Source organism: Vombatus ursinus, unplaced genomic scaffold (assembly GCF_900497805.2).
Source record: "Vombatus ursinus unplaced genomic scaffold, bare-nosed wombat genome assembly UNPS02014945.1, whole genome shotgun sequence".
Lineage (NCBI taxonomy): Eukaryota > Metazoa > Chordata > Mammalia > Diprotodontia > Vombatidae > Vombatus > Vombatus ursinus.
This window is the reverse complement of record NW_020954723.1, coordinates 1,212,762-1,228,211: the sequence shown is the minus strand read 5'-3', so window position 1 is coordinate 1,228,211 and position 15,450 is coordinate 1,212,762. Positions and strand designations below refer to the sequence as shown.

At 39.4% G+C, this 15,450-nt stretch overlaps 1 protein-coding gene across 7 annotated transcripts in view; it reads left to right on the top strand.

Moving 5' to 3' along the window:
- The window catches only part of LOC114030082 (signal-induced proliferation-associated 1-like protein 1), a 375,977-nt gene that overhangs the window by 281,001 nt on the left and 79,526 nt on the right, over positions 1 to 15,450 (top strand). For all 7 annotated transcript variants that reach the window (XM_027844744.1, XM_027844745.1, XM_027844746.1 and 4 more), the window contains 2 exons: positions 1,285 to 1,861; positions 2,527 to 2,801. In XM_027844744.1, coding sequence (XP_027700545.1) covers positions 1,285 to 1,861; positions 2,527 to 2,801 — 852 coding nt within the window. The remainder of the gene's footprint in view (positions 1 to 1,284; positions 1,862 to 2,526; positions 2,802 to 15,450) is intronic.

Sequence of the window (15,450 nt, the reverse complement as noted above, 5' to 3'; positions counted from 1 at the left end):
GCTTTTTTTTTTAAAGTATCTAGTATTTCTTTCCTGGTGCAATTGGTATCAATGTCATGATTCTTTCATCATGTCCCCATTTCTTAGGCACTGTTGCATTTGAAGGAGATAAAACTTAAAACAGACACTAGTAAATCAGACTGCCCTGAGGGCAGTGGGTAAAGGAAAACATTTTTTTCACAAATAAAGTTTATTTAGACTAATCACAATAGAAGAAAATATGAACAAAATTATACAATATGTCAAAAACCTCAAGTCCTTGTTTTTATTAAGAAAACGTTAAAAATAAATCAAGGTGTTTCAATTAGTTATTCAGGTTTTAAGTCTTCATGATAATTTATTAAATTTTTTAGCCTCCCAAAATAATTTTTCCATTTTATTTACTTCATGTAGCTTTTACTGTTGTAGGTTAAACTACATTTTGTCAGTTTTTACTTTTTAAAAGTTTTATTGAAATCTTTTGTTTTTATATCAGTCAAACACACACACACACACACACAAACACAAACTTAATCCGCAATCAAGCATTTAAATCTTTTTCTTCCAGAGTAGAATGCCAAGTATAGTTTCCATGTAAGTGCTACACTTATATTTGGAGAGAGACAGCGAGAGAGAGAGAGAGAGAGAGAGAGAGAGTGTGTGTGTGTGTGTGTGTGTGTATGTATACTTGGAATATCTAATTATTGGTAATAATATCCCTCTGTGTAAATAACCACTATATTCTCAAAATTTAATCTTTTATTCAAAATACCACAAATATATTTCTTATGTCTCTTTTTAGTTTACTTTTCAGTAAAGGAAGTGCCCTCATTTTAAGAAGGCCATAGAGTGAGAAATAAAACTTGACTCCTTGATAGTTTTGGGAAATATTGTTAGATACCATTTTTGTTCTTGAATTCAGCAGAAATGTGTATTGTCTCTGGTATCATGTGTATAATGTATAGAGAACTAGTCTCAAAACAAAGAAGATCTGAGTTGAGATCTAACACCCACTGGCCAAGGGATCCCCTCAGGGCTGTAGGCAACTCTCTTAAGAGTATAAGTTGCAGAGCAGGTGTCAACCTGCATTAATAGTAGAGTTCCTCATCTGGAAGGTCTCCATGTACCAGTGAAATCATAGGTCCTGTTCCTGTCCCTAGAAAAATGGACAATATGTTACTTGTAATCTGGTAAGAAATTAAAACATTAGTCACTGTAAGTGTGCTTATTTAAGCCAGTAGAAAGTAGAGATATTTAGTAATATTGGCAAAAACCTTTTTTCTCTTTTGTTTGCTTTCCTTTCAGTGTGGCTGTAACCAGATCCAGAGATGTGCCGTCCTTTGGGCCACCAATCCCCAAAGGAGTCACTTTCCCTAAGTCAAATGTGTTCAGGGACTTCCTTTTGGCCAAAGTTATTAATGCGGAGAACGCTGCTCATAAGTCTGAGAAGTTCCGTGCCATGGCTACCCGGACCCGACAGGAGTACCTAAAAGATCTAGCAGAGAAGAATGTAACCAATACTCCCATTGATCCTTCCGGCAAATTCCCCTTCATCTCTCTTGCCTCTAAGAAAAAAGAGAAATCCAAGCCTTATCCTGGAGCAGAGTTCAGTAGCATGGGTGCCATTGTGTGGAGTGTCCATGCCAAAGACTACAATAAGGCTATGGAGATAGACTGCCTTCTGGGCATCTCTAATGAGTTTATAGTCCTCATTGAGCAAGAAACAAAGAGTGTGGTATTCAATTGTTCCTGCAGGGATGTAATAGGCTGGACTTCAACTGACACCAGCATCAAAATCTTCTATGAGAGAGGGGAATGCGTTTCTGTGGAGAGCTTCAACAACAACAGTGAGGATGTCAAAGAGATTGTCAAAAGGTTACAGGTGAGCCCTTTCTCCTCTGTTTAAGTGGGTGAAATTTTGCATTAGATAAAGCTCTGTCTGCAGTGTCTGACAAAATGACTGAAGCTTATCATCTGAAAACTGCTAGATGATGTGAAGAAGAGAACCTAGCTTATTCTCTTGCTCTCTATCATTTTTTAGAAGAAAAAAACAATTAGAGGAAGATAAGTTGGCAGGATGCATTTATCATGTGTCTGTGTTAGAATCCTGTTTGCATGTGATCTGATTCCACTGTTGCTCACCTCAGGATGCCCATCTGCCAATCACTGTTACATAATTTTGGTTGTTAGAGAATGGTCATTTAATGGAGTATCTGCTTGTTGTCTTGAACTCTTAACAGATTCAAAATGAGTGGAGAAATTCAGATTTTTAGTTAACTTTTCTGCCTGTGGTTCCCTCTATTTTTCAACAGGCACGATCCTTAAATTTTCAGTGAAGACAGTGAGGCTCCCTTTTTGAGTAGCTGGTGTATTTACGAGTATAGACCAATTGAAGATAAAGATCCAAATTACTCTTCAGATAATTAACAATATACAGAAATGATCATCTCAATTATAACCTATGTTTGCATTTTTCCCCCTCAGCTGAGTCTCTTAACATTGTTCCACTCACTTCCTCAAAATGGTATCTTTTGTTTCTATCTCTAGTTTGTGACTAAAGGATGTGAGTCAGTGGAGATGACTTTGCGGAGAAATGGGCTCGGACAACTTGGCTTCCATGTCAACTATGAGGGTATTGTGGCAGATGTAGAACCCTATGGCTATGCCTGGCAGGCAGGACTGAGGCAAGGCAGCCGCTTGGTGGAAATCTGTAAAGTGGCCGTTGCCACCCTGAGCCATGAACAAATGATTGACCTTCTGAGAACATCAGTCACAGTGAAGGTGGTCATTATACCACCCCATGATGACTGCACCCCGAGAAGGTAAGGCAGAGGGAGCAGCACCGCACCCATGGCTCTTGTTTTTAGAGCAAAGGTAATCACAACTCTTTTTTAGGAGATTAAATGAACTAGGACCAGGAGAACAGTTTACATGACAGCAACATTGTAAAAACAACTTTGAAAGCTATAAAAACTATGATTGGTACAATGACCATTCATGGTTCCAGAGGACTGATTATATTTATTTATGTGTGGGGTGTGTGTGTGTGTGTGTGTGTGTGTGTGTGTGTGTGTGTGTGTGTGGAAAGGGAGAGGGGAAGGAGGAAGGGAGAGAGAGACAGAGCCAGAGAATATGTACACACACAGATTATATAGAGATTTTGTGTGTGTGCATATAGTGTATATAGCCATGCATATTTGTGATAAGAAATTTGCTTTTTTTCTTTTTTTTTTTAAAAAAAAGTAGTAGTAGGGATGTAGTGGGGTGAGATATGATAAGTTGAGAACATGAATTTCTGTTAATTTTTTAAAAAATAAATGAGGAATGGGGCAACTAGGTGGCACAGTGGATAAGAGCAGCAGCTCTGGAGTCAGGAGGACACGAGTTCAAATATAGCCTCAGACAGTTACTAGCAGTGTAGTCCTAGGCAAGTCCTAGGCAACCTCCATTACCTTCCCTCCCTCCCCCCAAAAAAATAATAGATGAGGGGTGATATAGGTGTGAAATGTTGCATGAACTTTCAGATGGGGTCACTGTATTAATAGTTTTACTCAACTGTTTTACTTTATTGTAAGAGAGTGCTCATGAAGTGAGAGTAATCTGTAAATGTTTGCAATGTAAAAACTAACATCGGTAAAACTAAAAGTGGAAAGAGAGACAGACAGACAGACATGCCGTCTGGGAAACATGCCGTCATAGGAACCTGGGGAAGTCACTTGACCTCAGTACATTAAGCCAGAGGTGTCAATCTCCTGACAGTTTTGCAAAACTCTCAAGTACTGCCTGAACTACATAAAAATGCTGTTTCTGTTTGTTTGACACCACTGCATTAGGCATCTCCATCAGACTGTGAGCTGCAGATAAGGTGTCAGCACATTAATAGAGACAGTTGGCCCACCTGGGAATTCCCTGTATCCATGAACTGTTAGATCCAGCCCCTACCTATTTCCTAGATATCCAAGCATAACTTAGCTTTGGGGTGAGACACTGGAAACTGAGGGCAGGAGAGGTTGGAGTAATTAATTTGGGAAAATTCCCAGACTTTGTGCCTCGGGACCGTAAAGTAGCTGTTGTACAGGAGCCTGACTTAATTCATCCTTGAGTCCTCAGTCTCCTGCGAAATGAACCACGAAGATAACACACTTTGAATGTGTAATTTAAAAACATTCCGAGTACTGTCAGACAGAGATAATCATATGTCTCACTATTGCCTTCCATCACTGTCTAAAAGTAAAAAAAAGGTTATTCTGACCCACCTCTTTCCCATGGAGAGTTGAACTTGGCTCTTTCCAGTGTAATCCAATTATCTTTCATCACATCAGCCCGGCAGCATTGGCTCACAATCAGCTGATCTCTCTTTGGCTCCTTCACAGATATCAATGGACTGCTCCTACGAGGGGTACCTTAGCATAAGGATTCTTAACCTGGGGATCTGTGAACTAGTTCTTGTTTTCTTCTTATATGTTGATAACCGAATCTCAGTTATCAAATCGGTTTCATTTGTAATTGGTCTCAGTTGTAATCCTAAACATTTTATGCATTTAAAAACATTATTCTGAGAAAGGATCCATAGGGTTTCACCAGACTGCCAAGGAGGGCCATGGGATGAAATGAAAAAAGGGAAGACACCCTGCCTTACATTTTGTGCCTCTGTACCACAGAGCATCTCCCAACCTAGTAGCCATGTCAATTTTTAAAATTCAATTTCACATCCTCTTTGAAAGAGGCTTCTTGAATTAAACAAATTTAATCAACTCTCTTTTTGCTATGGGTTGCTTTGCCTCTGCCAAAGGTTTATTTCTTTGTAAGTTCTTATTTTCAAAATCTGTTATTTCAGTTTTTTCTGTACTAGGGGTTCTTAACCTTTCTTGTATCATGGACCCCTTTGTCAAACCTGTGAAACCCCGTACTCAGAATAATGTTTTAAAATTTACAAAATAAAATGTTTTAATTTAATATTGCAAAGGAATCCAAAGATTAGTAAAAAAAAATATTTTTTTTATTCATCCAAGTGTACAGGTTCCCCAAAATCTATGTACATATCTCTTAGGGAGGGGTGTCTGTGGACTCCAGTTGAAAAACCTCAGTTCTAGACTTTGTCTTCTCTTAACTCTTCTGAAGTCAACACAGTATTCCAGGTTTTCTTTTTCTCCCTAAAACATCAACCCTAAATCTGCCACAAGTATGGGCTTTTAGGCGATGGCTGCCTAAGTACTTTACTATCATAGAATTTATGGGATATATGGGTAGTTTAATGGATAGAACACAACACGCCCTAGGTTCAAATCCTGCCTCAGACATTTACTAGCAGTAGCACCCTGGGCAAATTACTTAACTTCTACATATTTACATTATTATTTATTTATTTTAACAAGTAAATAGTGATGGATGTTAAAATGTGCTTCATTTGCCTGAACCAAGAATCTGAATCAGGACTTTGCGCTCCCGACAAGATTTCAAGTAGTATTACCTACCAAATGTTGCTCCAGCATGAATTATGTCCTTGTTTCAAAATAGAGTAATGCTTCATTTATCCAGGGACATTGGGGAATAAAATGTTCTGAAAGACTAGATTTTCTAAGTAACTTAAATAAACTGGACACTTAAAATGCCCTTAATTATTTTAATTGTTTTAATAGAAACCTATCTAAAATCTGTTTTATATTTTTATGCCTTAGTAAACAGAAGATATTGAGCATTATTATTCCCTTTTTTAAAATGACTATGGGATATTAGTGATATTAATTGTTATACTCTGCTGTAAATATAGTGATGCCTTAGGGGCCCCTGCGCAGGTATGGAAAGCTGCTTTCTTTTAAACAAGCACACAAAAGCTCTGTCTTTTCTATTAGTTTTTTTTTTTTTTCAGTTTTATGGCCATTGCTGGACTTACTTCTTACACTTTTAATTATTGCTCTTTGTAATCGGCCAGCTAGAAACTAAGTCAGAAAACCAAGCTTGTTTCAAGTCAGCAGCCTTAATCAATACAAACTTCAAAGTCAGTAGGCGCCTCGTAGGTGAATGGCTGTTTGATGGCATCCTCTCTGCTTGGAGACATTTTTCTCCAAATCCTCTCCTTTAGGTGCTTAAGTCATCAAAGTATTATTAATTTTAAAAAATAACAAAATATTTTTGTACAGTTTGTTTTCATAAACGATTTAAATGACCTAATGATTAAAAAAGCTTTATAGAACATGAGGGCAGCTAGGTGGCCCCACCCCTTCTTCTTAGTTATCATCATCTCTTGCCTAGAATATTACAATATCTTTGTAATGGTTTTCCTTGCCTCCTGTTTCTCCCTTGCCCCCCAACATATCCTTCACACTGCTGCCAAATTTATGTTCCTGAAACAAAGATCTGATCTTAACATTCTTCTCCTGGAAAAGATTCAGTGGCTCCCCTTTGCCTTTAGGATAAAATAGAAATTTTTCTGCTTGGAATTTAAAGCTCTTCATAGTCTGACTCAAGCTTAGTTTTCCAGGGTGGTTAAATATTTCTTCCCCTCACTATACATTCCAGCCAGACTGGCCTGGGGCATAACTCTCCATCTCCCTTTCCACAGTGGCTCTTCCAAACTTTTTCGCCCCCCCCCCCCCAAACTTTCCCTGGCTCTCCTTCCCTACGCTCTCTCAGCTGAGAACCTCGACTCATATTTCACTGAAAATATTGTGGTCATTTGCCAAAAGCTTCCTTTTGTTTTCTCCTCCTCATCTCATATCATCAGATGCCTTCTGCCGTTATTTCTTCCTTCACTCCTATTTCGTGAAGAATTGACCCTAGTCCTTGACAAAACCAAACCCTCTATAAGTACAACTGTGTAAGTTGTACATTTCCATACCATGCCATCCTTTCTCCTTCGTCAGATTCCCTGCCTCTCCATTTTGTTTAGTGAATTCTTCTTGACTGACGTGTCATTTTGTCTTCTTCAGCAAATTGTTCCTTCTATCATCCCCTCTCACACTTATCTTCAATCTCTCCCTGTCTACTGGCTTCCCTACTGGTTATAGATATGTCCATGCCTCCTATATCTTCATAAAACCCTCGCTTGATCCATCCATCCTTGCTAATTGAGATCCAATATCTCTACATTCTTTTGTGGCTAAACTCCTTGAGAAGGCCATCTATAAAAGGTGTCTCCCCTTCTTTTTTCTCTTCTTAACTCTCTACAATCTGGCTTCTGACCTCATCTTTTAACTGAAATTGCTCTCTTCCAGTTACCAATGATCTCTTAGTTGCCAAGTCCAGTGACCTTTTCTTAATCATTATCTGACTTGAATTGTATGTAAACTTTGACATTATCAATCACCCTCTTCTCCTTGATACTCTTTTCTTCTCTCTAGGTTTTCAGGACATCACTCTCTTCTGGTTCTCTTTATACTTATCTTAGCACTTCTTTTCAGGCTCCTTTGTTGGATCTTTATCATATCCCTAACCATGGGCGTACCACAAGACCCTCAGTACTCTTTCAGTTGGTGATCTCATTGTTTTCATCCTTTCCAATTCTCTCTCTGCTTCTGATTCCCCCCCAAAAAATTTATGCAGTCCTAACATCTCTACTGAATTCCAACTTTGCTTCCCCAGATGCCAAGACATCTTGAAATGGATGGTCTGTAGACATACTATATTCCACATGTCCAAAACTGAGCTCATCTTTTCCCCCTTCCTTATTACTGTTGAGCACACTACCATCCTCCCAGTTCCGTAGGCTTGCAACCTAGGTGTCAATCTTGACTCCTCACTATTTCTCACCACCTCCATATCCAATCTGTTGCCGAAGCCTGTTGATTTCACTTTTGTAACATTTCTGAAATACACCCCTTTCTTTCCTCTGATCCCACTACCACCCTGGTGCAGGCCCTCATCTCCTTAAGCCTAGAATATTGCAGTAGCCTGCTGGTCTGTCTCCCTGCCACAAGTCTCTACCCACTCCAGTCTACCCTTCATTCAACTACCAAAGTGATTTTTCTGAAGTACATGTCATCCCACACCCAATCCATAAACTCCAGTGGCTCCCTATCACCTCCAAGATGAAATAGCTTTAGCTTTAATATCTCTTTATAACCAAAACCCTGCCTTTCCAATCTTTTTATACTTTATACCACCCTCCTTCCCCCACATACGCTTCAGTCCAGTGACACTGGTCCTCCTTACTGTCTCTTCACACGAGACATTCCATCTCCCGACACCACGCATTCTCACTGGCTGTTCTCCCATGCCTAGAATGCTCTCCCCCCTCATTTTTGTCTCCTGGATTCCCTGGCTTCCTTCAAGTCCCAGCTAAAATCCTACCTTATACAGGAAAACCCAATCTCTCTTAATCCAAGTGCCTCCTCTCTGTTAATTATTTTCTATTTATCTTGTACATAGCTTGTGCATGTTATCTCCCCATTCGATTGCAAACTCCTCAAAGACAGGGCCTGTCTTTTGCCTTTCTTTGTGTCTACAGCATTTGACACAGTGCCTGGAATATGTTGTTGTTTAGTCATTTCAGTTGTGTCTGACCTTTCATGACCCCATTTGGTGTTTCCTTGGCAACGATAGTGGAATGGTCTGCCATTTCTTTCGCCACCTAATTTTACAGATGAGGAAACTGAGGCAAGCAGGGTAAAGTGACTTGCCCAGGGTCACAGAACTAGTAAGTGTCTGAAGCCAGATTTGAACGCAGGAAGATGAATCTTCCTGACTCTAGGCCCAGCACTCTATTCATTACACCACCTAGCTGCTGCCTGGCACACAAAATAAACATTTAATAAATGTTTATTGACTAATTGTTCTTCCCTGTGTGTGACATTCCATCTTCCATCTGTATGTTTTTGCAAAAACTATATTCCCCTATATTCTCCTTCCTCATCTCCACAGAACCCCTACTTCTCCTTCAAGGCTTATTGTAAGTGCTTCTTCCTCCAAGACAACTTTCAGAATTCCCCTATAGTCCTTGCCCAAAATCACCGTATACTTATTTTGAATAAATTCTATATTTATTTATGCGTGTATATGTTATATCCCGCTAGTAAGCTCCTTGAGTGCCTGGCGGTCTGTTTCATATCCCCATATTCTAGTACAGACTAGGTACATGATAGAATGATAAATTTAGATTTGCAAACCATCATGTAGGAGGCCATCTACTCAATTCCTTCATTGTGCAGATGAGGAAGCAAGTGTTTTTTGAGTTCTGCTGCAAAGTACAGCATTTCAAGTTCTAGTGGAACTACGTTCAGTGCCTGCTTGTTGATTAAGTTTTGTCTTATAACTCATTTTATAGTACTTCAAGATTTACAATATTCCTGTTTTACCAGGATATACCTAGAATTTTTTACCTGGTTAGTTTTCCATCTCTTTGTCTTGACATTTTTAAGGCTTTTAGGTTATCTTTTGAGATAAGGTGCCTTCACAATATTTAGAAACTTTCCTAGTTTTAGAGTTCTGTTACCTGCCTAAAAATAAGGGGGGAAATGAGAGTATTGTGAGATCCTCAAAAATCAGAGCAAAACACATTGAAACTGGAAGGCATGCAGGTAACAGGGGGTAGCAGCAATATCAGGCACACATTGGTATCATGGGAAGTAGGACAAGTTCCCTGAGGTTTGCAGATGAAATGTTTTTGGCACAAGTACTTGATATGAAAAGAGCTTTTTCTTACATATGGAAACCAAGCCAAATTATTTTTTAAACAACCTCCCAACAATAGCTCTCAGAGACTATCAGACTGAACAAAGCCAGCATCAGAGTTAAAACTGGGGGCTGAAAAATCTGCATGTTAGTATGTGAAAAAAGGAACCGGGAATCATCCATTCCTTCTACAGAGCCACCCATGGGTATTAGGGCAAATGACATTTCCTTTCAGGGCTTAACATGTCTTATCTCCAAAGGAGGGGTAGATAATAGTAGCATAGGAACGGCTTTCAGACATTCTTGCTAGTGTGAAATGATGTTGCTGCCTTTAGAGGACCTGAAAGCCCTGCTATCCCTTCTTCCCCTCAGAAATTACTTCAAAGGGCATAGCTGAGGCATTAACACCTTGCTTCAGTTTTTTAAGCAAAATAGGATAATGCTTTTCTGTCATATCTCCCCTCCTCTGTGCTTCACACCCCCACTGCTGTTTTCCTAGCAACTAATTACTCTGTTCTTTGACTAGTTGCTTCTTTTTTCTTCCTTTTGTCAGCTGTTAATGCTATTCAAGAATGAAGCTATGTAGTTCCTCACCTACCCTGCCCTGTCTTTCCAGCCCATCACCCCCATATTTTGAGGACAGTCAACCTCCAGAGAAGATTTGTAAACAACATTTATAGTGATTCTGTTGATAACCATTAAAACAACTGTACAATCAAGGCAAGGATTTGCAGAGAATGAGCAGTATAAAAGATGTTGTCAAAGAAATGTATGGTTAGAAGATCACAAAGCAAGAGCAAGGATGGAGAATGATGCCATTGGGATGTCGAGAGAAAACACGGAAGGGCCCTAGCACATTACAGGGGCTGAAGCAAGTCCCTATTGCAAATTATGGAAAAACAGATAAAAATGGACAAGCAGAGACGGCTTCCCTCACGGGAGGGAACACCCACATCAATTAAATCACAGGTCCATTTGAGTGTCTGCTTATTGTGAGTAGTTGAGGCAAAAAGGGAATTTCCAAAAGCCAATTAGTTGTAAAAATAAAGTATCAGATGAAGAACTTAATATTCTTCTATATGTTCTGTTTGTGAAATTCCATGCCCTCCATTCTTCTGGAAGGGTCAGGAGAGCCCCACAAATAAGGAAATACTAGAGATAACTGCCTACTCTCTCTCAAAAGCTTTCCTTTTTTTTTTTTCCCCAGTGTTATTTCAACCCCTCTGATTACATAAAGGAGAGAGCCTCAATTAGGTAAAAGTAGTCTCCAGTCTTTTCCATATGCATAGGTACAGAGGTGGAAGGTAGAATACTGAGTTTGGGGAACAGCATGGAGGCTATTTTGGCTGGAATATAGAGTGCACAAATGGATATAATATGAAATAAGCCTGGAAAGGTAGACTGGAGCCAGATTGGGAAGCATCCAAATGAAGACTTTGTATTTTGTCCTGAGGGCATTTAGGGAGCAGCAGAAGGTCCTTCAGCAGGTGAGTAATATGGTCAAACTTGTACTTTAGGAAATTTATTTTGGCATTTTCATGGAGGAAGGATTGGCAACAACAGAGACTTGAGGTAGGGCTCACAGTTAGGAGGCAGTGGCAATAATCAGGGTAAAAAGTTCTGGGAACCTGATTTAGGGTGGTGAATGTGGGAATGGAGAGAAGAGGATAAATGTGAGATGTGCTGTGAAAGTAGCATTTACAAGACTTAGCAAGTGATTGTGTATTAAGTGGTTGTGCAGTTAAGGGGCTGGGGGTGGGGTGTAGGAGGGTTAAGAATGATGTCAAGGTTTCAAATCTTTTGCATTTGGAATGAATAGTGTTGTCCTCAACTAAAATAAGGAATTTTGAAGAGTGGGATTCAATTCTTACTAGCTATGTTTCCCTGAACAAGTCATTTTAGATTTCTCTGCTCCTCTTTGTCTTTATGTGTAAAAAATAGGGATAATGATATTTGTGCAACCTGCTTCGCAAGGTTGTCAGGAAGGCCCTTTTAGATTCAAGGTACCAGTGTTAAATGTGAGGCATGTTTTCATTATTATCAGAAGCACAGAATCCTACATTCATAGGCTAGGAAGTACCTCCAGAGATTATCTACTCCAAACATCTCATTTTACAGATGAGAAAACTGAGGTACAGCCAGTATTTTTAACAAGTCAAGCTTCAACCTCTTAGATCCATGTTCCTTATTGTGGGTACCTTCCCCTTTGGTGCAGATTGTCTTTCATGCTTTCTTATCCTATGTGACTAATCATCACGTCTTCCCAGACATGTTTCCTATGAAATCTCCATGATGTGCCAGGACCATCCTCCGATAAACGTCTAGTGTTTGCTGGGTACCATTGCACCTTGTGGTCTGTCTCTTATTCCTCAGTCTCACAACGTTATCTCCTTTTCAATCATACTTCCCAATTGTGTCTTCTTACATGAGCAGTTTCTCATAGGTTAGCTACTTTGAAACAATAAGCAACTTCAAACATCACAAATAGTGTTAATATAAATAACTTTGTACCAGAACCTATTGTTGTACCAGAAACCTATAAGTTTCCACAATCTGGCTGCAACCTAATTCCACTCTATTTACCTTCATTATCTGTATGTTTCAACCACTTTTGACTGCTCTCTGTTCTTCAGTTTTATCCTATCTTCCTTTATTTGTGCAGACCATCCCTCATTCCAGGAACACAGTCTTTCATTATTGAACTAGTTGTTGAAATCCTTTTCTTCCTTTAAAGCTCAACTCAGATGGCCCTTCCTCCATAAAGCTTTCTCATGATGCCCTTACCCCATCCTGAGCTGAAAGTGTTCTCTCTGTCTTCATAATATTCAGAGCACTTTTTCTTGAGCCTTCCTTTGTCCTTAACATGGCAATATGGTATTTAACTGAATGAATATTGGACTTGAAATCAGAAAAGATCTGAATTACAGGCTCAGCTGTGATGCATTCTAGCTGAACCTCAGTTTCCTTCTCTGTCAGTTTAGGATGATATACATGCCTCTACCTCACAGGGTTGTGAAGAAAGCAGGTTGTAATCTGTCAAAGCCATACCGTGTCTACCACCTTTGGAATGTAAGCTTCTTGAAGGACTCTGTAGTTTTTCATTTTTGTGGTTTTACCATCTCTCATAGTGCCTTGCATGTAATGCCTTTAACAATTGTTTCAATTGCTTTGAATGTCAGTTGACCGTATATGATTTCCTCAAGCTGTTAGTCAGATTTCATCCCTGGTTATTTCTATTTTATACAAAAAGAAATAGAGGTATAAGAGTTAAATTAAAGCTATTCAGCATCAGAGGTAGGACAAGAAGGGATAATTTTTTTTTTCTGCTTCTCTATCATTAATCATTGTAACAACCCTTCCCTTCCCTTGCCCCTTAACTAACCCATTCTTGTAACCAGTAAGCATAGTCAAGAAAAGTGTATCAACACATTGGCCATGTACAAATGCCTTTCTCCTCCTGCACTTCTAGACCATTTCCTCTCTGCAAAAAAGTACTGACTACTCCTTTAAAAATACATAGAAGAAAACGAATAGACATTTAGAAGGTTGGACCCATGTGACACTTTTCTTACTACCATGTTAAATTTTATGTACCCTTAAAAAATATGTCATTACAAAAGTTCATAGTTTAATATACAATCCTTTTTTAGTTCTTATTTGCTGCATATAGAGGTTTTCCATGTTTGTTAAGTTCATAGTAAGGAACAATGGAAAACATTCAGATTTGATTTCCCAAGGCACTAATTTTTGAGAGAGAAAGAATCTTTTTACTCATAGGTTAGAGGAAGAGTTAGAAGGAAGGCCAATAGATGATTTTCCACACTAATTTTTATTCCCAAAATTGAGATTTTAGTGGGTTATTTTTTCATTCAATTTAAAATTTTTTATTTTTATCTTTTGTTTTTATTTCATTTTCATTTCTGAATATATGCCTTCCTCAATCACATTTGCTAGTTCATCATCCATATCATACCCTTCACTGGGCTTGTACCCCAAGGCTGTGTACTGGGTCTTCCTCTGTTTTTGCTCTACAGTCTCACCTAGAAACCTCATCATCTATTTCTGCCAAAGGTACCACCATCCTTTTAATTGTACAGGTTGACAACCTTCACATTATCCTTGACTCTTCGCTTTCCCTTACCCCATATACACAGTCAGTTGTCTTATCTTGTCATATCTTATCTTTTCTACCTCAAGAACATTTTTTTTTTTTGGTGAGGCAATTGGAGTTAAGTGACTTGCCCAGAGTCACACAGCTAGTGAGTGTTAGGTATCTGAGGCCAGATTTGAATTCAGGTCCTCCTGACTCCAGGGCTGGTGTTCTATCCATTGCGCCACCTAACTGCCCCAAGAACATTTCTTTTAGCCAGTTCCCTTCTCTCCACTCAAGTTTTGGCTCTCATAACCTCTCACCTGGAGTATTATAGTAGCCTCATATTTGGTCTCCTGACCTCGTCTGCCCTCTACACAGCTGCTAAAGTCAGTCTGTCAGCTAGTATTTATTAAGTGCCTACTGTGTGCCAAGCACTGTACTGAGTTCTGAGAATGCAAATAAAGGCAAAAAAAAAGTCTTTTCTCAAGGAGCTCATACAACATGCGAAAAAATCCATACAAACAAGACAGATACATACAGGATGAATTAGGGGTAATCTTAGAGGGAAGACACTAAGATTAAAGAGGATAGGGAAAGGCATGATGCAGAAAACAAGACTTTAGGGGAGACTTAAAGGAAACCAGGGAAAATGTGACATAGAGATGAGGAGGGAGAACATTTCAGACATTCAGCACAACTAGTGAAAATGCATCCAATCGGGAGATGGAGTGTCTTGTTTGAGGAACAATGAAGAGGCCAGCGCCACTGGATCACAAAATGTATGGAGGGAAGTAAGATTTAGAAAGACTAGGAAAGGGAAAGGTTATAAAAGACTTTGAAAAGCAAACAGAAAATGTTGTGTTTGATCCTAGAGGTAATGGGGAACCACTGGAGTTCATAGTCATGAAGGTTCATCATGCCGTGTTTTAGGAATGGATTGCAGTGAGGAGAGACTTAAGGCAGGGAGACCAACTGGTTGGTTGTTGCAATAGTCCAAGTGGGAAGTATTGAGGGCTCACATCAGGTTGGTGACCATGTCAAAGGAGGGAACATATGCAAGAAAAGTTACAACAGTAAAATTGACAGGATTTGATCCCTGATTGGATATGAGGGGTGAGATAATGAGGAGTGACATTGAGTAACATTGAGGTTGTAAGCTAAGGAGGAGGGGAGAGGTTGGGAAGAAAGATAATGAGTTCAGTTTGGATGGGTTGAGTTTAAGATGTCTGTTATAGTCAGTTCAAGATGTACAGTAGGCAGTTGGAAAAGTGAGACTGTTGGCTAGCAGAGAGATTAGGGCTGGACAGGTTTTCCTAATGCACAGGTCTGACCATGTCACTCCCCTACTCGATAAACTCCAGTGGTTCCTTGTTGCCTTTAGGATTAAATATAGACTTTGGTTTTTAAAGCCCACCACAGTCTGCCCCCAGCTTACCTTTCCAATCTTGTTGTATGTTACTCTTCATACACCACCTTGGAGTCAAGCTAGGCATTGGCCTTCTTATTGTACTTCACATATGATACTCCATCTTCATCACTTTGTACTGACAGCCTCCCATGCCCGGAATACAGACCTCCTTCTCCTCTGCCTCTTAGAGTCCCTTGCTTCCTTCATTACTCAACTAAAAGGCTCAATTCACCTTTATAGTTTTACTATATAATATTGTCCTGATTCCCTCCTGCTGCTAGTACCTTCCTTTCATAGAAATTGCTAAGGGAGGGGTGTGTGTGTGTGTGTGTGTGTGTGTGTGTGTGTGTGTGTGTGTGTG